At 43.5% G+C, this 26,482-nt stretch overlaps 2 protein-coding genes across 40 annotated transcripts in view; one reads left to right on the top strand and one right to left on the bottom strand.

Annotated features, from left to right (window-relative positions):
• Positions 1 to 19,317, top strand: part of LRRC56 (leucine rich repeat containing 56) — a 46,407-nt gene extending 27,090 nt beyond the window's left edge. For 5 of the 8 annotated variants that reach the window (XM_071761775.1, XM_071761780.1, XM_071761777.1 and 2 more), the window contains 8 exons: positions 6,051 to 6,147; positions 6,539 to 6,736; positions 9,903 to 10,080; positions 12,213 to 12,269; positions 13,685 to 13,749; positions 14,898 to 15,034; positions 15,745 to 15,938; positions 18,488 to 19,317. In XM_071761775.1, coding sequence (XP_071617876.1) covers positions 6,051 to 6,147; positions 6,539 to 6,736; positions 9,903 to 10,080; positions 12,213 to 12,269; positions 13,685 to 13,749; positions 14,898 to 15,034; positions 15,745 to 15,938; positions 18,488 to 18,882 — 1,321 coding nt within the window. In that variant the 3' untranslated portion in view covers positions 18,883 to 19,317. The other 3 variants (XM_071761779.1, XM_071761782.1, XM_071761783.1) reach the window with 3 other exon arrangements.
• The window catches only part of LOC139804605 (mucin-5AC-like), a 284,635-nt gene that overhangs the window by 212,522 nt on the left and 45,631 nt on the right, over positions 1 to 26,482 (bottom strand). For 31 of the 32 annotated variants that reach the window (XM_071761996.1, XM_071762004.1, XM_071761997.1 and 28 more), the window contains one exon: positions 25,110 to 26,370. The exons of the other annotated variant lie outside the window; for it this stretch is intronic. In XM_071761996.1, the coding sequence (XP_071618097.1) occupies positions 26,145 to 26,370 (226 nt within the window). In that variant the 3' untranslated portion in view covers positions 25,110 to 26,144. Of the gene's footprint in view, positions 1 to 25,109; positions 26,371 to 26,482 lie in introns of those variants that run through there. 32 annotated transcript variants of the gene reach the window in all.

Here is a 26,482-nt window from a genome sequence, read left to right as displayed (position 1 = left end):
AAACAGGATTGCATAGGCACAGTTGTTACTCAGAAAGACCATGCATGCTTTCTGTTCAGCCTGAAACGTGCTTCCCTTCCTCTGATGTGTTGAAGGTTCTGAGTTGAAACTTGCCTAGGGAAGTCTTTTTGCTTCGTTTCTGAAGTCTCCAACAATGTCTCAACAGGATTAGGAACCCTCACTGTAAAAAAGCTGCACAAATCATAAGGAAGAATGAGGCCAAAATACTAGGTGCTACATTTCCATGGCATTTCAGGCTAATGGCAGCAAAGGCTGGGATGTGATCCGTGGAATCAGACACCCTGGGCAGTGGGAGCACAGAATGCTAAAGGCAAGCTGTGTGCCATGGCTTTGGGAGGTGCAAGGCACTGGAGAGCCAAGCCAGTGTTTTCCAGCACATTGCATTTGGAATTTGGGAGACAAGTACAAAGCTAAGCAAGGCTGCAATACTCCTGGGATGGTTTTTGGGCTATTGAAGGACACTGCAGGGAGAGAAGGATGTGACCTCAGTGCTGCTGCAGGGGCTGGGGCTGGGTTAAGGGTTTGATCAAGTATGAGCAGCACAGAACAGCTTTGCAATTTTGAATGCTTTATAGCTGTTTGAGAGTACAATGAAATGATTATGTATACTTCCTATGAGAACATATGTTACTGATTTCAGTAACATTGAGGCTTTAAAAGTTTTTGCTTCTGATGTCAGAATAATCTGTACCAGCATTGTATGCTTACTGAGGTATGGACCAGAGCATGGTTATCACAGGGAGGCTTGATAAATTCAACTCAATTTCTACAGATCAAAAAGAAGGTGGTTTTTCCCCCTTTGTTTTGGAAGACTGTAGTTCAGTCACTTTTTTTAAATCTAAACCTCTCCTATTACCAGTGCATTTGTTTTCAGGTTGACCTTTAAAAATAAATAATTTCCACGTCACCAACTGTTCTTGTGGTATTGCTACTGGAGATTTATTCAGCAGATGCATGCGTGCTTTGAAATACTGTTTGCAACTTTAGTGGATTTAGGGTTTTAATTCCAAGTGAATTATTTGAAATCAGCTTCCAAAAGAAGCAATGGTTTCCAAGCTGATGAATGAGTTCAGGGTCGTGGTGTTGGGTTTACTGAGTAGCTCAGTGGAGCTCTTGGAGATTTGTTGTGGTGAAACCAAGAGCAGGAATTTGCTCTCTAGGTCTGGTCTCCATCCAGTTAAATTCTGGCTCAGCTAATCAATCCCTGAAGGACCAGGATGATGGAAGAACACATTATTTCTCAAACTCATTTGTAGGTGTTGTAAGCCAAACTTGTACTTTCCCTGGGCTTTTCCTCCAGTCTTGAGGAGTGATGACAAAATGGGAACATCAGATTTCATGGGAAAAAATCCTAAGTGTTTGTGCACAAGTAGGGAGTGTGTTGCCAAGATCCTCACAGAAACACAGAGTTATTTGCTAAGTTCCTATCCCTGCAGCATTATCTGGAGACAATTGGAATGCAGGTTTCAAACCCTTCAGTTTTATTACTATTATTTTTTTTAAATCAACTATAAATGCAAGTTTCTAGGTTCAAGCTGAAACTAGGGGAGTCTCTGTGAGTTTCTTTGGCACTTTTAGGTACTAAAAACGTGACATTCAGTGCATGTTCTGTGGGCATGTTCTGTGTAGGTGTGTGTGTGATAATTTTCTGGAGGACACTGGTTTGGCAGCCTCAGAGGCTGTAATCCTATGTGTTCCACAGCCACACTCTGACCCCATGCTCTGGCTTTCTCCTTCAAACCTCACCTGCATGAACCAAACAGAGGTGAGCAGGATGTATAATTGCTTTGCCCATTAATTCCTTTCCCTTTCTTTAAAGTTCCCAGCTTCCACTCTCCATCACTCAAGATGGGGCATTTGTTCAGTGGGATTGGTTTAGCCCATGTGTATGGTAATGGAAGCTGCATTTCCTCTGCAGTGTCCTCTGGTTGTTTCTGATGTGCCACCAAGATGATGATGACCAAGTGCCACCAGCTTTGTGCAATGTCTCATCTTTTTCCTGTCAAACTTGTCAGTCATATTCTCTGCCCTATTTTTTAAATAGATGCTGTCATTTTTCTTTACATTTACATAATGCCTAATGCAGGAGAGTTATGATGTCTGACAAGTGCCTCATTAAATTTATTCTTAGTCAAAGATCATTTGGGGAGGATTGTTGCAGTATTTGTATATTTATAGTGGGTTTGCTTTCCTACCTCCTTAGTAAATTGTTAAGAGCTTCTTATTAATAAAATAATCCACCCCCGCAGAGTACAGATTCCTGTTAATTCCATTTCTTGTTAAAAAGTCACAAGATCCATCTCCCTGCTTTGTGCTGATCTGTCCCTCTGCACTTGGTGTAGATGTTAACCCTGGGCAGTGCTCATACATCCTCACACAACTCCTTCTTTTGCTCTCACCTCCTCCCAGGTGCCTTTGACAGATGCAGTGGAACTGGAGCCACTCTCAGCTCTTGCAGACTCTTAAATTCTGTTTTCACCAGCCAGATTATTTCAGAAGTCTTTTCAGAAATGCAGGGGCAGGCATTATAGGAGGAACTTGCTTTGAGTTACCTTGCAGCAGTGCTCTCAGGGGCAATTAGCTATGTGGTAATTAATGATGGAGTTTTTTGATGCTGCAACATGATCCGTGCAGCTTCCAAAATATTAGTTTGTTAGTTAGCAAATAAAATATTTGCAGATGTACTTTGCTGTGATAATATTTCTGACTGGAGATGACTCAGTTACATCTGCAGGGCCAAAATGTGACAGCATGACCCAGAATTTCAGGCTCCTCCATCAGCCACCAGAAGCAGCAAGGGGAACTTTGCTCCTGGCTTTAACTTACAGCAAAGTTCTGCAGTCGGGGCTGGGGGTATGAAAAAAGTCCTTTTGCCTCTCTTTTCTCCTCTTTGCTGCCTGCTTCTGCTGGGGCACAGCAGTCATTTGCTCTCCATAAGAAATTGAGTGCTGTTGGGAGCAGGGGGTGAAAATATCTTGGTTTGCTTGTCCCCTTTCCTGAAGTATAGAGAGTAAAACTGGACCAAGTGATACTAAATGCTGTTACAAGGTTTATGCTTTCTTAGTATTTTGTTTCATGGATTAAAGGTGAGCTTGGGACAGGCAACTTTAGCCCTGTAAGAAACCAGTTCCCATTAGTTTCCATGTTCTTTTATTTTCTGGAGTGTTTTTATAAATATTTTTTAATAATCCTGTTGTCAAGCATTGCGTTGCATTACAACCACGCAGCAAGTCCCCAAGATACAGAACATAGAACCTAATTTCTTTATCTGCAATACTAATTGTAATCAGCTTGAAGTGGAATTAACCCTATACATGCTGCTCTGGACATGTGCCAGAGTTTGCTGTAGGAGAGTCAGAGCTTCATGAATCAAACTGAAATGGGTTTGAGGCTGCACAGCTCTACATTGCAAAGAGTAAGGCAGGAGAAGACTTGTTAGCAAATAATTCCCAGTCCGTATGTGCTGTGTGTGTAAGCAAAGATCCCCCAGCACTGAACTGAAAGCTGTAACATACAGAGGTAAAGATGCTTTAACTCTGGGGCCTTTAGACCTCTGAGCAGGAGCAGAGGACTGATTATGTGAACTTCATGAAGTGGTCAAAGTTCTAGCAGCAGAGGGGAAAGCTGTTTCTTTTCATGGCTGTGTGAAAAAACTACTTGGGAATGAGTTCATTGCTTTGGTTTGATATCCTTTATACTGACAGGGAAACATTAGGAACAAGCATATTACTGAAAGCTCCTTCTGTGGCAAAAGACCTTCAGTTAGGAAGTACAAGACAAAATAAAAAAAATTCCTTAATCATACCTTACTATATCATCTGTAAATTAATCAGTTTAGGACTGTCTTCAGCTTTTGGGGCCTAATAAACAGAGCATCCATCAGAAACACTTGTTTCACTGCTACAGAAATGAAAACAACTGCTTTCTTTCATCTGTACTGAGGGGTTTAGAGAAAAGACAATTCTGTACCAGAATTAGCATGAAATTTGAAAAAACTCATCAGTGTTTTAAGTGGGTTATGAAATGAGCAGTGTAATTCCTTCATATTACTCTTAATGTCACATTTTTGTTTATGGATGTGTTGGCTTTGGTTGATGTAAGTTCTGCTTTTCTAATTTAATTTAATTCTTATTATAGGCATGCATCTTTTAAATCTAATTTTAAAATTCTGTAATGATTACTTTGGGAGGCATCTGTTTCTTAAGAAAGAGCAAGTTTGTAAGAGAAACACATTGCATTGGGTCCATCATGAGCTTCCTTAAATCTGGGGACATCAGGGGACAGCATTTAGGGAAGAGATTATCAGGGGCATTCCCAGTGCCTGAGGACTCTGCACTGGTGGAGCATGGATGCCATGAAACAGCTCCAACGAAATCCTGTGCAGGACACCATGACCCAGAAGACAGAGGGGTGAAAAGCCTGAATTTCACTGTAGAAATGCCTGTTTTAAAAAAGTGTATTAAACAAATCACAGAAGAGAGTATCTGAGGAGATGTTTTCATTAATACATCATTTATTCAGCTTTCTGCAGTCTCCTTGCTCCTGATGTGGCCTTTCCCCAAGTGCTCAGATGGTGGAGAAAAACCAAAATCCAGAGCCAAGGTTATTGCTGTCCCTGGCTGTGGGGTCAGACTCCTTGCTGAGCTCTGGGACTGACTGGCTCTGGCAGTTCAGTGGCACTGAAGCAATTGGGCTGCAGGGTTTTGGCTGCAGAGAGATTCTCAGAGGGCAATGCAAAGCTGTTCTTTTTCCCCATGGTCAATAAAGAGAAGACATGAGTAAGAGAACTGTTTACTACCTTTATTTCAAGATCAGAAGAGACCCCATAACCATACTCTTTTATCTTCTGTGATTTTCCCTAGGCAGTGCATTACAGTTTATTTATTATAACATACATTTTAAAAATGGGTCCTATAAAAGATAGCTAATCCACATTCTGAAGTCCAACAATCTCTATTTAAGAACTATTCTAGTGGTTTTGGTTGTGGTCCTGGGCAAGTGGCCCTGCTTGAGCATGGATGTTGGACAAGGTGACCTCATGGGGTCCCTTCCAACCTCAGCCATTGCTGTGAAGATGTGAACTCCATGCTCATCACTGTCTCCTCTGATATAATGTCCTTGTATTTAGTTCCCCACTATTTAGTCTGATATCACAGCAGCAGTAGAGAATTCTGAGCTTTTAGTTGTTTGGGGATTTTAAGTTTGATTCCTGTCCTTCTTCAACTTAATGTTACCAAAGATGGTTACCCAACCCTCTTCTTGCTCCCTTCTTCTTGAAGTGGCTCCTGTTTTGTCCTGAACTCTCCATGTGCTCTGTAGGATCTGAATTCCTCCAATTTCTGGGAAGAGCCTTGGGCCTCTCTCCTCACCTGACCCTGCTGCCAGAGACCCTTGGACACTTAGATTTCCTATCATCAAGATTGGGTTTTGTATATATTTGATCCTCATCCCATATGTTACTGTCCCTTCCCTGTTCCAGTGAGCCTGTTCCAGTTTTAATTTCCAACTTTTCAGTCTCTCTTCCTTATTCCCCTTTTATCTTCCCCTGGGAATGTAGAGGGGGGGTAATAGAGAGCAATTTTTTCTCTGGTTTTTGGTTCACCCTGACTTCTAAACCAAGAGGCTGTGTTAATTTGAACCTAACAAATGTGTACCTAAAAAATTCTGCTAGATATTTGTGTTAGCTACACTATTTTATGTGTACCTAACAAATTATGCCAGCATAAGCAACTCCATTTAATTCTTGAACAACTACCTGTGATTTGTCATAGAATTGCCATGGTATAGCTCTTGGAGGAATCTGAATCAAACTGAAGCAGGGTGACATTGTTAGACATGACCAAAGATGGCTGAGAGGTAGAGAGGGATATAATTTTATGCGCCATTTTTGAAGGAGAACATTTTTAATTACATTTCTTGTAAGCTGTGAGATTTGAAGGAAATAGCAGTGGCTTAGTCTTAAGAAAAAGAAAGCAAGTCTTGAATTCCTTCATCCATTCAAATAGAGCTTGAATTGTTTCTTTTATAAGGGATCTTGGAACCACATTGTCCCATCTCAGTGTCCTGTGGATGGCTCACTGTGGGCTCTCAGATTTAGATGGGATCTCTTCCTGCAGCTCTCTCAAAGTAAGTGTAGATGTCTCTTTGCCAAATTACACTTAAAACTATCTTCAGTTGATACTCATCTCTTTACTGGTAGTCAATGTTTTCTTGTCACCCGTTATTATTCTGAAGGACTTTGGAGGGATGCTTTGAATTGAATGTTTTGGATTAAAAGATGCTAGAGTATGTTTTTTTTTAATGAAGTGTAGAAGATGCCCGATGCAACATAACATCTGTTGCCATATCAGGCCTGGTTGTTTTAGGCAGTGGCAGCCACACTTGGAAAATGTTCATTTCCATGCTAATTTCATGCTGTGCTATGTAATATTTCTGATATTACAAAGTATTTTGCAAACTTGAGTCTTACTTGTGCAACCCTGTGCTTTACATATTTGTTCTGTTTACTTCTGCTGAGGAACTCTACATAGGCCACAACAATATCTCTGACCTGAGCCAGCTGATCTTGTTGGATTACCTGGAGGTTTTGGACCTGGAAGGGAACAATATTGAGGACATCAACCAGATGCAGTACCTGGGACTTTGTTCCAAGCTGAGGCGCTTGACAGTGGAGGGCAACCTCATCTGTCTGAAGCCAACTGCAGAATCTGCAGAGGTGAGGCCCTGTTTTGTACACACTGTTGACTTTTGGCAGTGCTCTTCTAGATTGAGTTGGAAATGCAAAATGTTTCTTCACCTTCCTGTTGTATCATTGTAAGCTATGACACGGGATGCATTTCCCATCTTCTATTTCTGTTGACTTTGTCCTCTCATGGGTATTGTTTCCAGGATGAGCACAAATAAAATACAAGGGGTGCTAGTAAAGACTCATGCCTGTTTGCTAGCAGTGTGCCCCTTCTTACCTGTGAGGATGGGATTAAGCTAGGAAACAGCTGTTCTAATCCCTATAGAAGGAGCCTTCTCCCAGCTTGCCGTGCAAACAGCCATCCCAAAGGAGACTGCCCCAGCTGTGTGGATCCTTCCAGCCTACAGGGATCTTGCAGAGGTTAGAAAGCAGCCCAGATTTTTCTCACAAGATGTTCCAGTTGCAGTGTCTCAATTAGCTCTCTGTCTTGCCCTTTGCATTTCTTTTGGAGGCTCTCCACTCCAACAGCAAGTATTCCAGGACCACCCCTCTCTGAAGCTGAAGCCTCAGAAAAACAGTGCTTGAGATAACTAGGAAAAGCTTCAAGGAACTGCTTGTTGTCCTTTCCTCTGAAAGGTTTAAAATGGGATTATCAAAAAGACTTGCAGCAACAGCTGAAGAAACAAAATACACAATTTATCATTTATGTGCTGCAATCATAAAATAATTTCTGTAGAAGTATTTGGTGTTGAGGCATGAGATGGTATGTGTCACAAAGATGGAAACACAGCAATACATGATCTGTTTTGGAGTTTCAAGGTACTCAACAAGAAAATGGAGAACTAATTCTACATTAACAGTCTCAGAGTTGTAATACTGTCTTTCACTTTCCCTTGCTTAAAAAAAAAAAAAAAAAAAAGGCATTGTTGGGATATAAAACCAAGCAAATTGGGAGGTACTGAAAAGGTAACTGGAAGAAAATGAGAGCTAAAAGAACTTGTTCAAGTAAGAGTGTTCCTCATTCTGGTTACATGGTGTACAGTGCCAATCATGGTGACAGTTTCTGGCCTACACTGTCATGCAGGTGTTGGGGAAAGTCACAGCCCTGTGATGCAGTGCACAGCACTCCCTAAGGATGGCACAGTGTTTATACTTGAAAACTGAGATACTATCACTGAAACTCAGTCATGGCTGTCTCTTCCATACAGGTTGTTGCATCCAGATGCCAGCCAGAGTGGGGTGGGGAGGTCTCTGCAGTGTTGTACACTGAGCTGTAACAGAGGCAGACTGTGATTTCTGTGGTCTCTTGGTGTTGGGAAGCTGCTCAGCCCTTGGGTGGGTACAGAGCTGGTCCTGCCCTAGACTGGCAAGGGTTTCTCCATGGGCTTTGTCCCTTTCTTGGTTTTAACTGATGTTACTTGCATTTCTTCAGGGTATATAAAAGTCACCTGAAATATTTCTATATAGAAGTATGTATATATATAAAAATAAATATATTCTATATATTTCTACATTTCTAAGAATAGATGTGGGCTTGTTTTGGTATGCCCTAGATGGCCAGCTCTAATTCCTCAAGCTCCTTCTTGTGGTCTAGCCCTTGCTACAGCTCTGCAAAAGCCTTCCTGTTTATTTACTCTCAGTCTCCAGAGCAGTCCACCTAAATTTACTGCCTTCTTCAGGCAGTGTATTTGCGCTCTGTAATTTGATTTTCAGATGACCTTATCTTCCTCTGTTATCTAAACCCAGAGCAACAACCTGATCATAATTCTGCAGCCTCTGTTGCAGTCATGTAATGTGAGCATAACAAGATGCTCCTTTCCAACAGGACCGGGCTGGAAATTGGCTGTAGCCCAGGTGCATATGTGGTGCAGGGTAGCAGGGGGTTTGGTTGACTTGTTTTCTAAGTTAAGATAAAAAGCTTAGTTAGAGAAATTTGGTCTCTGCCTCTTAACAACCACAAACACTTGGGTTATTTGGTGTTTGCTCTGCCAGCCTTGGTGCTGCATTCTGCAGAGCCTGGTCCCACTGAAAGAATTCTGTTTCTGACAACTCCATGTTGAATGAGGAATTGGCTTTCTGGGATTTTCTAATATTGCATCCAATGTCTTATAAAGCAGAACATTTATCTGGATTAAGCAGCTGATTTGTAGGTGGCTGCCCTTTCATACTCTGCCACTAGCAGTGCACTCTTGCTTAGTACTTTGTTTAAGCAGAAGAGATCACTGTTTGCTGCCTTGTATTCTGAGACTTTTTAAACAAAAAAATACTCTGGTTGCAAAGCAGCACGACCCAGTCAGCCCTGTTGCTAGGGTGCCACATGGAGCTGCCTTCCTACCACAGGAATCCACCAAAGCAGCTCAGTTCAGGTGTGCCCTGAGCTCTGCTCTGGAACTGCTCAGAGATGCATCTGCTCATGAATCAGTTTGTGTCTCAGCTCCACTTGTGCACTGAGACCATGGGCATTGGGAACAACCACCTTGGTTTTCCAGCACAAATTTAAAAACCACAACTGCAGTCCTTTTTAGCCTTCTGTGTACCTGCTGCTGGCATGTGAAAATGCACTTTGGGGTAAGCCATCACTTCTAGCAGGGTATAAAGTCACACTGCACACCTGAAAACTACCCAAGAAAACCAGTGCAGTTCTTTTGCTGTACCAGGCTTATGAGTGTGCTGGTGTATGATCCATGGAAATGCTCTTTTCTTTTTCTGTCAGCAACACTCAACACATTTTCAAGTAGTGCCCAAGTCACCCAATTATTGCTGCAGCAGCCAAAGAATCAGAAAAGCAGGAAGAGGCTGGCTGAATGCTGAGCATGCTTAGGCCATCCCTGAGCATCAGTGGCCTTCTGTGCTTTTTATACATTGTACATAATACAAATACAAATGATAAATCATGAGTGATTTGATAAATCAGTGATATGATAAATAGCAAAGGAGCTTTGGGGCAGGGGGCATGTGTTTGTGCTGCTCAGGACATGTTCAATCAGTTTGAGTAGTAATTATGTGAGGAGAAAGCACACTGATATTAAACTCCTGACTGTATTTATTTCTATGGAATGAGATGAATAAGCTTGCCTTGTAGCAGACAGTTCAAGTGATATGGCAGTCATATAAACTGAACATTGATGTGCTGCTGGTGGAAGTCCACATTCTGTTAAATAAACTGTTCAAGTGACCATTTTCTCAATTTCTTAAGGAACCAGATTATAATTACAGACTGGAAGTGAAAAAACTCATTCCCCACTTGGAGTATTTGGATGAAATTCCAGCAAACCAGACTGCTCTCCTTCCTTCCAAAAAGATGCATGAGGGTTGGCTAACCATAAAGGAATCCATCAAGGAAGGTGCTTTAGCTGGAGACATTTCATGGTTAGGTATGTAAGGTTTCCTCTTGGAGTTCATTTTTCAGGTTATAATGTGTGAAAAAGAAGATGCAGAGAAAGCTGCCCGCTTCAAAGCAAACATTAAATTATAGCAAAGGGCTGTAGCACATCTTCTCCAGTTGAGAAGTGAGGAATCTGGAATTCAGCACAGTGCAGATTTGAATGTTCTAAGATGTTCTGAGATGGACACCTGTCAGAAAACAGACAACTTCCACAGCATCAGGCAAAGCCAGCAGTAGCTGTGAGTGTGCTTCATATTCCTTTTGTGTGATGAAAAGAAGCAAAGCTTGGAAAGGAATGTTTCAGCCACAGCTGTGCACATCCCTTTCTGTGGTAGTAGTCAGTCCCCTGCAGTGAGGGTGTAGCAGGATTTCCTCCTTCAGTTTCATAACAGGAAAGGCAATTTTGTCACTACCCCTCAATGGCAGCAACATCCTAACAACTGAGATTGCATGGTCTCACAACAGATCTGTTCAGATTTCTGTCTCTGTGATTTATGTCCATTACATTAATTGAGACTTAATGGTTTGAAAAATACCTTTTGTCCCCTTGCTTGTAGCCTTGGTTATAGTTCAGATGTCCATGCCTTTACCTATCATGCTACATGCACTTTACCACATAACATGAAATACTGCAAAATATTTCCTATAATACTATAATTTTCCTATAATTGCTCAGCATGGGCAAGGCAGTTGGCTTCCCAGTCCCCTAGTTGTGGTTTGTCTGCCAACTGTACTCCATTAAAATTCTAATTTGTTTTGGAAGAAGTACATATGTTTGTCATCTATTTTATCTCTGTGGGTCCAAATCAGCGGTTGTAATAGTAGTGATGGTAGGGAGAAAATTCACTAAAATCTGATCCCTCATTGATGTTGCTTTGGCAGTATCAGCTATGGTTCTGAAAACCAGCTAACAAACTGGGATGACAGAAACAATAAGGACAGAATACAAAATTTTCTGGTGTAACCAGACCTACATTCTTCCTTTCAGTGTTAAAATGATGAGCTCAGATGGTCAGGTTCAGACATTCTCATGTTTTTTCTATCCTATAGCAATGTTGGCTTGGGTACTTCTCACACACCATGAAATCATGGGTTTTCATTTACAGCTGTTACCAGGATATTTTAAAAGTCCCTAACACTAACTCTTAGAGAAATGCCCATACTATTGCTCCACTGTGGAGCTGCTCAGTACTCAGAACACACTGTTCACCTAGGTACTGAAATGAAATTTGCTGTCCTGTGGCTTGCTGGCTGCACATGCTGCTTGTGCAGTGGTGCTGTGCTCCCAGGACAGCCAGCAGCTGGGCAGGTAAGAAGACAAGGGTCTGTCTGCCTTTGCTAGCTTTTGTATAATCCCTTCTGCCCTATAGTGGCATGAACACTTTGCTTTTCACCTTTCTCTCTGTGGTAGAGCAGTATCTGTCTCTGAGTCAGTACTTGAAAAATCTAACACTGCCATTGCCAGATTTCTGTAGCTCCTGGTACATGGTTTTCCCTGGGTAACAGCTCAGGTAAGGTGGCTGCCCCCATCTCTGTTTAGCCTGGACATTTAACCCTGGAGCTTGGACTGTCCCTCAGGCAGGTGGGCAGCAAATGAGAAGCATGAAATAGCAGAGCCCTGGACACATCCAGGCTCATCTGCAAGGCAGGTGGTGAGCACAGAGTGCTTCCTGACCTCATCTGCAAGGCAGCAGTCTGGCCCTGGTGCCCAGGAGCAGGAGGAAGGTGGGAAGGGACTTTAGACTCAGCTGGAGATCCCCAGGTCATGGAGTCTGCAGAGGATGGCTAGGAGTGACTGCAGCACCAGCAACCCCACTGTTGTGGAACCCCAGCATCTTTCTTGTAGCTGCAATGACAGATTTTTCTGTCCCCTGCAGCTCCAAGTGTGCAGCAGCAGTCACTGCACTGGCAGTGTATGGTGATGGTTTGGTTTGGAGCCTTGTATGATGGTGATGACACTAGTGAAACATTGCTCTTAGATCCATAGCTTGGGGGATAGCAAGGCAGTCTGGATGAGGGCCAACACCCTAACAACTTCCAGACCTGGAACTGCACAGTGGTCTGGTAATGCAGGGATATACAGCAATGCCTGCCTGTTGTACAGTGACTGTCCTCTTCTAGATCCCACTGTTCCTGATGAACTGGTTCCAGAGGATGACTCCAGTTATTTGACACATGGTAATGTATGTTTTTAAATCCTGTTATTGCCCACACATCCACCTCCTTCTGAGTATTATTATAATTGCTGGTGATAACTACAATCCATCCTGGCTGCTGCTACATAAAGTTCAGCATGTGTTTCTGTCCCAGACTCACCATCTCTACTGTGGGCTTTCCTTTATTTCCCTTGCAGCAGGAGGTGTAAAGTCATCTGGTCTTCCCCTTCCTCAGCCCCTCACCCTCCCGTATTATGCATTTCTGTCTCTCCTGACAGCCCTGTACTGCAGTGGTCCTTCCTTGCTGAAGTTGCCTTTCACACCTTACCAAAACCTGATCTGAGCAGTTATTTAATTACACACCAGCCTAGCTGAGGTTCACTTGCATCACATCTGCACATCTCTTGTTCAGTCCTCCAGAAAGCAGTGGTGATGCCCATCACTCCCTGTTGGATAATGTGCTCAAGCTGTGAGTACTGCAGCAGCATCACTGCTGGGAATGAGCACTTTCTTTTGGGTTTCTAAGGGATGGGCCACTCAGCAAGAGGAGTCAGTTCCTACACATCACATGCCTTAACACTGCATCTTGTGCCCAGGCCACCTGGCAGTGCTGCCAAGTTAGCAGCTCCTGGGGACAGCTTGAGGGAAAGGGAGTTCACTTCTAGTGTAATATTTGGCACTTCCCAACACGTCCTTCCCTGGCTCCTGGAAAGACCTTGGTGATGGAACTCCACCAGCCTGTGGAGTGCAGATTAGATAGGAAGATGGGTGTTTGTTATTCCAGCATTGTGGACTGCTTCTCTGGAATGCCATTCCCCCTCAGGCCCTTGGGGCAGGCAGGGTGCAGGTTGATGAAGCAGAGGAAGCAACGAAGTGTCAGCAGCTGAGTGCAGATGCAGAAAAGTACAGGGAAACTGAGTACAGCTTGCCAGGGAATGAGACTATAATTTCACATGTTCTTTAGGTAGCTGGCACTAGTGACAGAGACAGTTTCATCCAATATTCTCTGCTTCTTCCTGCCCTTTGCTGTCTTGTCTCCTGTTCTGAGAATAGCATCTGCATATGTATAGCTGCATGGGGAGCCTGGCTCTGATTGAAAGCCAGCTGAAAAATAACCCAGCAAAACAAACAAAACCACAAAGAAGTGTATTTAGTTTTAATCTGGATCTGTTCCCTGCTCTGCCCCTCCATGTGGCCACACAAATGTATGCACCAGCACAGTGGAGGAGGCAGGACAGGAGCAGGAGACAAATTCTGGTAGAAACAGAGCAATTGCCTCTTAGCAGCAGTGTCAGGCTGTGCCTGATGACACTGTGAACCTCTGCCATGAAATATTAAATCCTCCTGTCTGTAAGAAATTATGTTGACTGATTTCAAAGACAGCACCATTTGTTAAACACTGGAGTAAAATGTTTTATTTCTTTCCTTTTTCCTTAGGACTCAGTCAAGTTATTTGTGGGAACCCCACCAAGGCACTTTGTGCAAGGAGGCAAAAGCTAGGTGTATGTTTTCCTTGTGTACCTCATGTTCCTGCCTGCTGACCCCCATAAATCCTGAGAGAAACTGAATTCCCACAGGGTTTGTGGCATCCCCCATCTTCTTTAGCCCAAACAGCCCACATGATGCAGCTGACCTTGAGAAGGAGAGAGAGTCCCTGGCCCTGATGTTACAAAGGTGCCTGTGTAGTTGCATCAATTGACCACCAGCTGTAAAGGAACAAGTGAAAATCATGTATCAGCTTGTGGCATCACATTTCCCACTGTCCTGGCTGAGCAAAGCATAAAGCAGGATGGCAAAACTTGATGGTATTTCTACAACAGTTGTTAAGCAAAAGACTGGCTTTTTTTCAGCAGTGGTTTTTTTTGTTTGGTTGATTGGTTGGTTGGTTTTTAATGTTGGTGTAAATAGCCAGATAGCTGATGCTGCAAGGTTGCTCCTAAACAAACCCAAAGCCAAAGTTTATTCCTCTTAGCAGTGGGGTGGGACCCCAGCCTGGTGGTGACCATGCTCATTTGGGCAGTATATTAGTGAGATGGTTACAAAAGTGTGTGAAGGCGTGCAGTCTGACTACTCCTGGTTAGCTTCTGTGGGCTCTGGAGCTGCACATGGCATTGGATGCTTGTGCAGGTGTTGAAATTGGCTGCACTAAATCAGGGAAGCTCCATGCACAGGACACCTGCATCACTGGGCTGCTGGCAGCCTCTCCACATGTTAAAGAACTCCTGAAAAAAAGGTGTCCCTCCCTTGTCTCTGGTGCTACCACCTGAGCACTGGAAGCTTTTCTGAACCCAGTTTGAACATTTGAGTGAATTCTGTGTGTTATAAACTAGGATGTGGAAGGGGCCTGCAGTGATATGTTTGATGATGCAGGTTCTGCCTTAATGTGCTTACTGGCATAGATGCAATAGGTTTATACACCAGCAAGTTATAAATGAACATTTTTGTTACTGCCACCCTGTCTTGCTTAAGCTGTAACACTGCACACAACTGGGGTGTGAGCCTTCTTAAAACTGAAGAGCAAGAAGATGGTTAAAGGTGGCCTGAAAACTCAGAATTAACTGCAGACTTGGATGCCTTCCAAAATCCATACTCTAGAAACAGCTGGGAAGAGCTTCTGAGGTTATCCAGGTAACTTCTGTAATTTTTGCAGCCACCTGCAGTGAGGCCTTTGAAACTCTGTGGTCTGAGGACAGAAAAACTTTATGGCTCTGGAGGAGGAAGAGGAGAAGATCTGCACCAGGAAGATCCATTCTCCAAACTGAGAGTGCAGAGAAAGCAGCAAAAGTGGTGAGGCCATGGGAGAAATCTTGTGGTGCAGTAAAACAGGCATTTATTTTCTGCTGTAACAGTAAAATAAATTCTTTGGCCACCTGATGATGGTTTCCAGGAATCGTCTTGGCCTCCTGCCTCCAGTCAGTCCTGTTCCCTCTATCCCTGCTAGGGCATCTGTGGGATGGGCAAGGTAGAAGTAACCCAGGGGAAGCTCTGACCTCTCTCTGGAGGGGGCTGAAGGCCTTCCAAGCAGTGTGGGCTTGCTTAGCAAGAGCAAGGAAATTATTTTTCAGAACTGGTAAGACATTCTTGCCCTGACAGTGAAAGAAGTAAAAGTGGATGAGGTTTTCTGCAAGCATCACATTGGTCTAACCAGATGAAAGTCTGAAAGAAAAATATCATCATACTGAGATTCCCCCATCTCGCAGGCAGATGATCATTGTTTTGGAAGTAAAAATGGCTTAATTTCTGAGAGGCTACTTGACTGTATAGTGTCTTAAATCTCCCCATTTCACTTGATTAACTTTAGGACACTTTGAGATAATCAGACACAGGCAACTTAGATGGCTGATGCATTCAGAATGTTTTTCCATATCTCCAGGAAAGTAGGAAATCATCAGTGAGTGAGTAAATCCACTGTATGGGTGTTTGCCAAGCTGCACTTGACTGGCTCCATTTTCACAGCTCAGAGGCTAACTGAAGGTATGATACTTGATGGTGTCCAGGTGCCTGCAAACATCCCAGCCAGAAAAAGCTGCCCAAGCACTGAAGGTGCCTCTTGTTGGTGAGGAAGAGAGTGAAGAATGCAGCCTGCCTGGCAGCTGTGAAGATGAGTTGAGAGAGACCTGTGAGAAGAACCTCATTGAAAGGATTTCTCTTGAGTCTTCTGGCCACTCCTGTCTCTCCCAGTCTTCCTCAGGTACTGGACCTGAACCTCTGATTAAGGATTAACATCAGATACTGGTGTGCTACCAACCACTCAGTAGATAGGGATGTCAGTAACTGCAGTGTTTTATGAGAGCAGCTGCCCAAATCCAACAGCTCTAGAGCAGCAATGCTGAAATATCATTGCAGACCCAGACCCCAAGTCATCCAGTCCAGTTTTTAAGCAGGAAATGGTGGCCAGCCATGTTGACTTTCAGTTGATACATTTCAGGATGGATCTCTAGAATTAAGAGCATCAAAGCTTATCTTTTACCAGCTTAGCATCAAGTCTGGAGGAAGAATCCACCTCTGTCTTTTACCTTGTGTCATTAATTTCTGGCAGTGCCAGGTGAGTCTAAAATACTGTTGTTACAACTGAGCTGTATTTTAGGCCAGTTTACACTGATGGAAATAATGGGTGAGCTAATGAATAAGGTTAATTAGAAATTCTGGATAGATACACAACAAATGAATACATTCAGTAAAGAATCTTAAACACACTCTTCTTCACAGGAACAGAGCCAAAGACCTCTCTGGAATTACCTTTTCATGAATGAAAGCACATTTTCTGCCTTCACTACTTGTTGAAGATCATATTTAAGACTAGAAACATTAATAATGGTCATTCCAAATACTTATCAAATAGAGAAGCTTACAAAAGCACAATTTGTTCTGTTTCTGTTTGTAATAATAACTTTTTTTCTTTTTTTGCTCATAAAGTATTAGCATTTGAAGTTTTGTTTCACGTTTCTTTCAAGAAATGTTCGTTCTTTCACATTTTCAGTTCAATGGATTATTAAAAGCTGGAAAATATTTTTGAAAAAACGGAAGTATCCTTAAAGCCCCTGTGTAGTAGTAATAGAAACACTATCTCAATCAGAACAAAAACTTTTTTGGACAAATCCAAAGGAATAGCCTATTGGCCAGTGACCACAGAAGTCTTCAATTATGATCTCATGCTCTATTTAGATTTAGTCTAATATTTTGTAGATTTAATGATTGCTTTAGATTGGAAATGATTTAGTATTATTTCATCATGGTTTTATATTGAGTAGAGAATGTCCCAAACATCTCATGGCATAGCAGTGTCATGCCCTGTAGGACTATAAAGGTGAATGGTTGGGCACAGATCTGCCCATTTTGTAACCAAAACCACAAATTGGTTTCCAAGTCCATCGAGTGGTTTGAAATCTAAAGATACCTAAATGTGGGGGTGAGATGACCTGGATCCAAGATCACAAGCACCTGGCAATAAGAACCAAGATCCAGATAATCACAAATAGAACCCTTTGTGTCACTACTGGGTGTGTGCGTTTTGTAGAACAAATACCTGACTAAAAAAAAATCGACAACTGATAGACTTTATTCAGCAAGGGAGTTAAAAATACACTTGACCTCTGTGACTTGAGACTGTGTCAGGATTTGGAGTGGTATTTAAATGCCTCAGCACTTCAGAAGTGTGTCCTACCCTGTGTGATATTCTCACAGAACTTGGTGCTAGACACAGTCCTTCTGACTGGGAAAGAATAAGTCATCTGAGCAGAATTACCAGAATTACTCTGACATAAAAGAGTGTGCAGGCACCAAATCCATATAATCTGTATTCTTGGGAAGTTGTTGAGTGTTGTTTCAGGCTCTTGAGTCAGGCATACAAGTCTTTCAGAGTGTCTTTATTTAAAACTAAATCCTATGAAATTTGGACATTTTAAAATCATGTAGTATTATGGAAACTGTTCATTAAAATCTTTTTATCAGATTTATGTGTTTAACTAAGCAGTAAAATACATCCCTGTCAGTGAGGAACCATAAAACTGGACTTCCTGGGCCTGAATTTGGGTGGCATGTTCTTTATATTGTGTTCCTGCCCTGGACCTTTTACAGCAGGTACTTGGATACATTTGGGTCTTCTAATAGACAAGAGCAATCAGATTCCTTCTATATACAGAGTGGTTTTATGCATTCATGTTATATCCATGAGGCAACAACAAGATTTTTCTTTGCATGTTACACCTGACTATTTCATGAGCTAAAATATGAACAGCCAGATAGTAACCCTTCATGTAGTGCAATATTTTACCTAGCACTCAGGCATTTCCCATAATTTTAAGGCTAACTGCATGATTTTATTCTTACACATCTGCCTCTGAGCTTCTAATTAAAAAAAAAAAGTGGGTCCACTCATCTGTGATTATTTCTGTGCCTTCAGTCTCAGATTGCTGTGTGAGGTTCTCAGGTCTTTAAAACAAAGCTGTGCAGACCCTGGCTGGGAATGATGCAGGTAGGAGGGTGGGTGAGCTGCTCTGTCCCTGGGGCTGTGCACACCTTGGCAGCACTTCTGGTGCTTGGCAGTACTGCCAGGGAGGTCACCAAATAACCCAAAGCCCTGATTTATGGAAGGAAGCAATCCAACAAGTCCAGCATTGCACTGTGCCCTGGGACACATCTGCCCCCTCAGCACTGTGCTCCCCAAAACCTTTTGCTCACTGAGTTGCTCATTTAACAGTAAGACAAAAAGGTAAATCACTGCATTTGCCCCTGTTTCAGGTTCATCACAGGCTCAGAAAGGTGCAGTGTCCTCAAACCTGAACCACTGGCTAATTCCATCCCCTCCAAAGTGTCCTTCACCTGCATCTCTAGCAGGTGTTGCAGCAAGACCCTGGAAAATGAGGAACCAGAGGGTAAGATGCCTGAAAACACCCAGCCAAGAGGAGGATGGGCAGTGGACGCAGCAATGCCAGTCCAGGGCTCATGGAGAAGTTTTGTCCCAGCCTCTGGGTAAGGAAGTTGCTCTGCTGAGCCAGCCCAGCATCCTGACTGCCTCTGCATCCCCAGGGAAGCACAAACCTCCTGGCAGCACCAGCCAGCAAAGGCCTGCTTCAGGACCAGAAAATGTGGGGTCAGCAAGCGTCAGGTATGCAGACTGCCAGCAGTGTGTCTGAAGAAAACAGAAGGGAAGGAAGGAAAAAGAAGACTCTTGTATTGTCTCTGGAGTCTCCTCTCAGTTCTATAAAAAAACACCTTTTATGTGTGCTGATATTTACCTTTGATGTCTAACACTAAATGAAACATTTTTTCATGTTCCTTATAGCTTGAGTGTTGGAAAAATTTTATTTCTTGAACTGCCTAGAATTTTCCTGTGTTCATATTGTTGCATTCTCATTTTATATATATATATACACACACACACACATCTGACTTTGTTGTTTTGGGGTTTTTTTCCCCCTTGAAACTTACATTAATTAATGTTTGTAAGAGCTTTAGGTAGGCTTTAGATAAGTGTCAGATGCACAATATGTGGCTATTCCTGAGCCAGCTTACTGGAAGATTAACATGCTACTGCTTTGAAGAAATAAAACTGAGGAGCTGTGACATAAGACATGGGTTTTGAAGCAGTCATGATAGAGCTGTGTGGGCAGAGAGTGGATATCTTGCCTGGGAAGCTGGTGTGCTGCTCCCAGGCCTCCCAGCTTTTGCTTCAGTTTTAAGAGCAGTAGATGGCAGAGACAGTGGGGAGAATGCAGATCTTCAGCCCCAGAGGGCAATTTCACTGATGTTCCTCACTTTTACTTAGGCCCAGCATGGATGGGAGGTGTCCTGAGGACATCATAGAATCGTAGAATCAGATGGGTTGGAAGGGACCTCAGAGCTCAAGTCCAACCCTTGATCCACTCCCCCCGTGGTTCCCAGCCCATGGCACTGAGTGCCACATCCAGGCTCTTTTGAAATATCTCCAGGGATGGAGAATCCACCCCTTCCCTGGGCAGCCCATTCCAATGGCTGAGCACCCTCTCCGTAAAGAAATTCTTTCTCATGTCCAACCTAAACCTCCCCTGGCACAACTTGAGACCTCTTGTGCCCTCTTGTCTTGCTGAGAGTTGCCTGGGAGCAGAGCCCAACCCCCCCCTGGCTCCAACCTCCTTTCAGGGAGTTGGAGAGAGTGATGAGGTCTCCCCTGAGCCTCCTCTTCTCCAGCCTCAACACCCCCAGCTCCCTCAGCCCTTCCTCACAGGACTTGTGCTGGATCCCTTCCCAGCCTCCTTGCTCTTCTCTGGACCTGCTCCAGCACCTCAATCTCCTTCCTGAGCTGAGGGGCCCAGAACTGGACACAGGACTCAAGCTGTGGCCTCCCCAGGGCTGAGCACAGGGGCAGAATCCCTTCCCTGGACCTGCTGGCCACGCTGTTCCTGAGCCAGCCCAGGATGCCATTGGCCTTCTTGGCCACCTGGGCACACTGCTGCCTCCTCTTCAGCTTCCTGGCAATCCAGACTCCCAGCTCCCTTTCTGCCTGGCTGCTCTCCAGCCACTCTGTCCCCAGCCTGTAGCACTGCATGGGGTTGTTGTGGCCAAGGAGCTATGATGCACTGTCACATAGTACTTGGAAAGACTTAAAGATTTAAAAAGTCCCTAGAATTAAAAAAATACATGATTACACCAAACCCAAGTTACAACATTCTTCTGGATAATTTCACCTCCAAAATTCAAAATATCTGGACCTGCATCTCAAATGCAAAGAGTGACCACTGAGAACTTTGGCTGGCCCTACCCCTCCCATGGAACCCTACCCACAGCACCACCAGCAATTGGGCTACAGGTTTGTGTTTTACCAAAAACCTCAATTATTTGACCCCTCAGCCACTCTCCCACTGTTGCTCAATATGGCCCCAAAATCCCACACAAATGGGCCTGGCAAAAAACTCCAAAGAGGGTTCAGTAATTTTTTTCAGCTGGGACAGATGCACTGTTAGAAAGAGTCTCTGAGCCATTCCCATGTTTTCCTGGAAATCTCAGAGTGAGTTGTGGTGTATATTTGTATTTTCCTGGGAGGGCAATCAAGATCCTACAATAAGTTCTCCCTGTTCTTTGGAGTGCAGGCTTCCTTTGGTGGTCTCCTGGCTTAGGATCATAGTTTTTGTGTAAATTTCTGCTTGGGGAGTGTGAAAATCTTTGATCCCAAGGCAGAAGAGTTAAAGAGTTGTGTGAGGTTTGCAGGTGCTGAGCAGATTTCATCCCTTCCCCCTCTCCCTGGGGTGTCCTCTGAGCCTGGAGAGCTGGGAAGGGGCAGATTGGAGCAGATCCTGTGCTCTTTTCATCAGCTGAAGTCTTCCTGGTGCCAAACGAGTGGCTGAGGAGTGAAATAAATGTTGTAAGTGCACTTTTTCCACGGGAGAACTTGTGGTATAAACCAAGGTTTGGCCTAAATTTTTTTCACAACCAAATCTCTGCATTTAACATCCAAGGGCAATCTATAAATTCAAGTATCCCCACAAGGTGTGCTTTCTATTTCCTTCTCTGCTACCTGACTTTTGGGATGACCTCACAGAAGTCCCATTTCCCAGGTGTGATGCAGCAGTGATTGTGTTGGTTTTTTTTCCAAGATGTAACTGCAGCCTTGGTCAGTGGAAGGGCTTCCCTGGATGAGTTCTTGCTCATGGGAATCAGTGTGGTCTGGGAGCTGACTGAAGTTCATAACCCTTTTTGGGGGCTTTCCTCTTTTTCCCTCAAGCCCAGGCTGTCTCTCACAGTGACATGCAGGAATTCTTCAGGAAAGAATTTAAGAACATGTCAAATAAATCAATTATAAGCTAACATGGTAAGGGGCTGCTCTTTATTTATGTACAAAGCCATGTACCATTACAAATTCTCTGTTATGAATGCTCTGCATCTGTACCTTGCCACGAGGTATATGATTCAGGATTGTTTTGCATTATCTTAAGCCAACAGAAATTTAGTGCAATTATAGCATTCATTTCCTGTAAAATAGAAGATACCTGAATGTCCATTAGAAGGAGGTCATAAATCACAAAATCATTAACAGTGGTAGAACTCCATCAGGTGGAATAATCTCCTTCTCCAGAACACAGGGCAACCACCAACCAATGTGAACAGGATAGTTCTGTTATGGATTCTCTTTGTGGCCTCCTCTGGACTGGTTCCAACAGATCCCTGCCCTTCTCCTGGTGGGAACACCAGACCTGAATGCAGGATTCAAGGTGGGGGTCTCAGAGGAACAGAGCAGAGGGGGAGGAGAACCTCTCCTGATCTGCTGGCCACACTCCTCTTGATGCATCCTAGGACAGGGTTGGCTTCTGAGCTCATGAGCACACTGCTGGCTCATGGGGAGCTCCCTGTGCACTTATAATTGTTTTATTATTACATTAATGATGTTCAAATATATATCTTCTGTTCTGTTATAAAACTCTGGTTTAATTTGGCTGACTGCAACAGAGCTGCTCTTTTTTGCAACAGCAGAACAAAACCTATTGAAGGGGAAGAAACCTCTCTCCTTAGAGTTGGGTTTTGCTAATATCAAGTATGGTTTTCATTCTTGAGTTGTCTTTTATCAACCTTCCTCCTGGGTTGTGCCATGAACAACTCTTAAGTTTTTCCATAGCTGTTTTCAGAATGTGATGGGGCTTAAAAGCTGCCTATGGTGCTCTGAGAGCCAAATAAATGAGTTGAAGTGGACTCCTAGGCCCTAAATCTGAACAAACATAATTTACATAATTTCTGGTTTTCTTTTCTGTGTTACAGATAGTTACAAAGCAGAGTTAAAAAGTGATTATTAGTGATTTTTACTGGACAGTTGAGAGTTTTAAATGCTGTGTGGAAAAGAGGAGAAAGCCCAAACGTGGCCATGCAGTAATTGGGATTACCCACTGGAAATCCTGAGTGGGGAGCAAATGTCCAAATGCCCTGGGAAGGATTGCTGGCAGCCTGCACTGAAATCAGACCTGAAACCTGGGAATGTTTGTTGTATGGCTGCATGCAATGTCCCTGTGCTAAGGGAATGATTTCTCTGCTGTGGTTTGTTTGTGTTCCAAAGAAAAAATATAAAAAGTAAAATTATGTATGAACAAATCTTGGTTCATTGTGTGGAACTGCTGCCTATAGATTAAATTGAGAGCAAAGTTTCTCTTAATGATTCAGAAGTAAGGCAATAGTTACTGTATGGCTCGGTTCAAAGGGCCTTGAAAAAAATCCTTTTAAAGAAAAGATTTTCATGCGGGTTTGTAAAGTGGGAGCACAGAGCCCTCTGGTGTTCGATTTGGTGTAAAATGCATTTTGTTTCTGTACGTTAGAAAGGTTCAGTCTGACCTGCACGATGTTCTGACTTGTGACAAAGGGCTACCAAGCCTGTGGCTTTTTTACACTTAATTACAGAATCAGAGAAGTCAGAGGAGAGGCTGTGCCTGTCCTTATAAAGGGCCTCATCCACCTTATAAAGGGCCTTAGCTTTTATTTCCCTTCTTTATTTCATTGCCTCCTTGTTTCCCCAAGCCAGGATCAAAGTAAATCCACTCCTTTGCTTCTCCTGCTTTTTTCTCCTTATGCCATCAGCTCTGGGTTAATCCTGCCCTTTGCTGTCCCTGTCATTGTTGCCTCTCACTCTTCCCATGTGCCTCTCGTTTCCTTCTTCCTGGCATCCTAATTTTTCCTTTTTCTTTGATTTGTGCATTGTGGTTGGTGGCACAGACTCCATATGCACAGAGTTTTCCAGGGAAGAGGATTGGTGCAGGGATGCTGGGGTACAGGCATTGGAAAACCAACCAATGATCTTGGAGCAGCATGCAGGGAATCCTTTATCCCAGGGACTGAATTTAGGACTCACTGTGGGCCCAAACAGTGCATACTGGTTGATTTTATACTATAGAGGTGGTCTCTTTGTCCAAGGAGGTGATTCTGCCCCTGTGCTCAGCCCTGGGGAGGCCACAGCTTGAGTCCTGTGTCCAGTTCTGGGCCCCTCAGCTCAGGAAGGAGATTGAGGTGCTGGAGCAGGTCCAGAGAAGAGCAAGGAGGCTGGGAAGGGATCCAGCACAAGTCCTGTGAGGAAGGGCTGAGGGAGCTGGGGGTGTTGAGGCTGGAGAAGAGGAGGCTCAGGGGAGACCTCATCACTCTCTACAACTCCCTGAAAGGAGGTTGGAGCCAGGGGGGGTCGGGCTCTGCTCCCAGGCAACTCTCAGCAAGACAAGAGGGCACAAGAGGTCTCAAGTTGTGCCAGGGGAGGTTTAGGTTGGACATGAGAAAGAATTTCTTTACGGAGAGGGTGCTCAGCCATTGGAATGGGCTGCCCAGGGAAGGGGTGGATTCTCCATCCCTGGAGATATTTCAAAAGAGCCTGGATGTGGCACTCAGTGCCATGGGCTGGGAACCACGGGGGGAGTGGAGCAAGGGTTGGACTTGGTGAGCTCTGAGGTCCCTTCCAACCCAGCCAATTCTATGATTCCATGATTCTATGATTCTGAAGAATGAATGGGAGAAGAATAATTTTCCATTTTGCCTGGGAAGTCAGGAAAATCTGTCACTGCTGAGCCAGTCATTGATTCAGTAGTGATGCTGCACTGGGAGCAGTCTCCTGGAGCCTCTCTGGGAAGCAAGAGCCTGGGAAAAGACAGAGAATTAATGAACAGGTATCTGCTTAGAGGCAGGAATTTTTTGCCAGCAGGAAGCATGATGTTACTGGTGATCCCCAGGGAGAATCAGTGCTCACCTCTGAGTGGGAGAGTGTTTGGGTTGTTTGAGTTTTACAAAAGAAAAGCAGGTAAGAAGCCTGAGCTGCAGGGAGCCTGTGCTCTTACCCATTGTTCCCTCTACCTGAGGCTAGGAGAAAGGTCAGCACCTCTCATTTACCTTTGTTGGTCCTACTGATCCTAGAGGAGCTCTAAATGGTGTAAAAGATCTTGTTTGGGGTGACACCATCCACAGTCAGGTCTGTGATGGCTGATTCCAAGTACAGAGTAACTGCAGCTGCACAGCAAGCTGTCAAAACTTGGAGATTTACAGCAGAGCAGTTTCAGCTTTGGGATTTATGTTTGTTGCAGTGGGTCTAAAATCTGAGACTGGTGTGGAGTTCCTTGGGTAGCTCCTGGCAGATAAAGAGGTTTCAGGGCTACAGAATGGGCAGAGACTCCAGGATGTGTTTGCTGACTGGGAGCTTGAGAGCATCCAACACAAATAACGTGGTGTGAGCCCTGCTGTGCTCTGCTTCTGGTGCCTTTCATTCACAGCAGCATCAGAGTTCCATAGGGATCACATCCCACAGTCCAGACAGACTTTTGACTTGGAACTATTGAGAAATAGGTGTAATAGGATGGGAAACAAGTTACAGAGTTTTACAGACTCACCAGCTCCCGTGTGACAGCTGCAGAGAAAAGCCAAAGGAGACACATTGTAAAATGCTTAAAATTTATTAATCACCATTATTCGTTTTCATAAGGAACAAAAATAAAATAGTATCCTAAAACAAAGGAAACCTACCACGCCCAGATAGCTTCACTAAGACTAAGAAGTGACATTAATTCTAACAGAAATGACCCAACAAATCAGTCTTCCAAAAACAAAATAAATAGTAATGGTTCAACTTTTTAAAACTTCATAGAAAAGAATGTACATATTATTATTATTATTATTATTATTATTATTATTATTAACTTTTGTTTTTAAAAAAATCCTTCATATACCCTATTGGCAAAAAAAAAAAATATGTATTTTTTTCTGTAAACAGTTAACCACAACCCCCCCAAATATCTATATTTTCAGACAGTTACTATGCTGATGGTGTTATGTAAACAAAGGGTAGCATGCAGCAGCTTCTCATGATAGGATTTCTTCCTTTTTCTCACCAGAATATGTAGGAAAACATGCCCATCATAAACTGTGACAATGTTGAAGTTGCTATGTTTCAGAAGGTATGGCTTTCTGCAGTCTAATTCCTTAATTCAAACATAAAAATAAAGAGATGGAGAGGTACAGTTTTCCTTGGGTCTGGCTTGTTTGTTGGAGTTCAGCTTTTGAGCTGAGATGTTACCAAGAAGGTTTGGCTGCACCAGTGGAAATTCCAGATACTGCCAGGTGCCCATTTTGCTGGGGTCCCGAGGAGGCTCCTGTTCCCATGCTGTGTGTGTGGAAATCCAGAGTCTTATGATCCCTCACTTTTTAGACTACAAACAAAGTAGCAGAAAACATTCTGCAGTGCCTCTCACGGATTAACAGCAAAGACACAAAAAACAAGGGATATACATTGGTAAGGAAAACTGCAATAATACAGACATACAGATTGTGGGTTTGTGGAGAAAACATCATCTGCTCATCCCAAATTTTAGCTGCTTTTGATGCTTGTGTATGTTTTTTTTTTAGGTTTTTTTCTTTTGTTTTACTTTAGTCTTATGTTTAAATCTCGTTTGACTTCTGTCTATTCCTAATTTTAGACATTCAGTTCTTCCTGAGAGGTCTTTTTCTGGTCTGTTTCCTGCTGGCTGCTGACTTGGCCAACGCACTCAGCACCCACACAGCTGCATCTCTCCACGTAGGTGTAGGAGTGCTCAAGGTTGGTCCCATCACTGCAGGTCAGAGTCACATTCCTTTGGCTAGTCTTGGTTTCCTGACAACAGGAGCACTTATGTTCCATTGTGTTTGCCTCTGAGGAATATCTGAGTGCAAAATGAACAGAAGAGAAAAAACTCAGAAACAGAAATGCCACTGCCCCTCCCACCCGTGGTTAAACATAACCAGAAGTTGCCTGCTTGCACACGAGGCTATTGT

The sequence above is a fragment of the Heliangelus exortis genome, chromosome 18, assembly GCF_036169615.1.
Source record: "Heliangelus exortis chromosome 18, bHelExo1.hap1, whole genome shotgun sequence".
NCBI lineage: Eukaryota > Metazoa > Chordata > Aves > Apodiformes > Trochilidae > Heliangelus > Heliangelus exortis.
The sequence above is the reverse complement of the archived record's forward strand: the minus strand, read 5'-3'. Positions and strand labels throughout refer to the sequence as shown.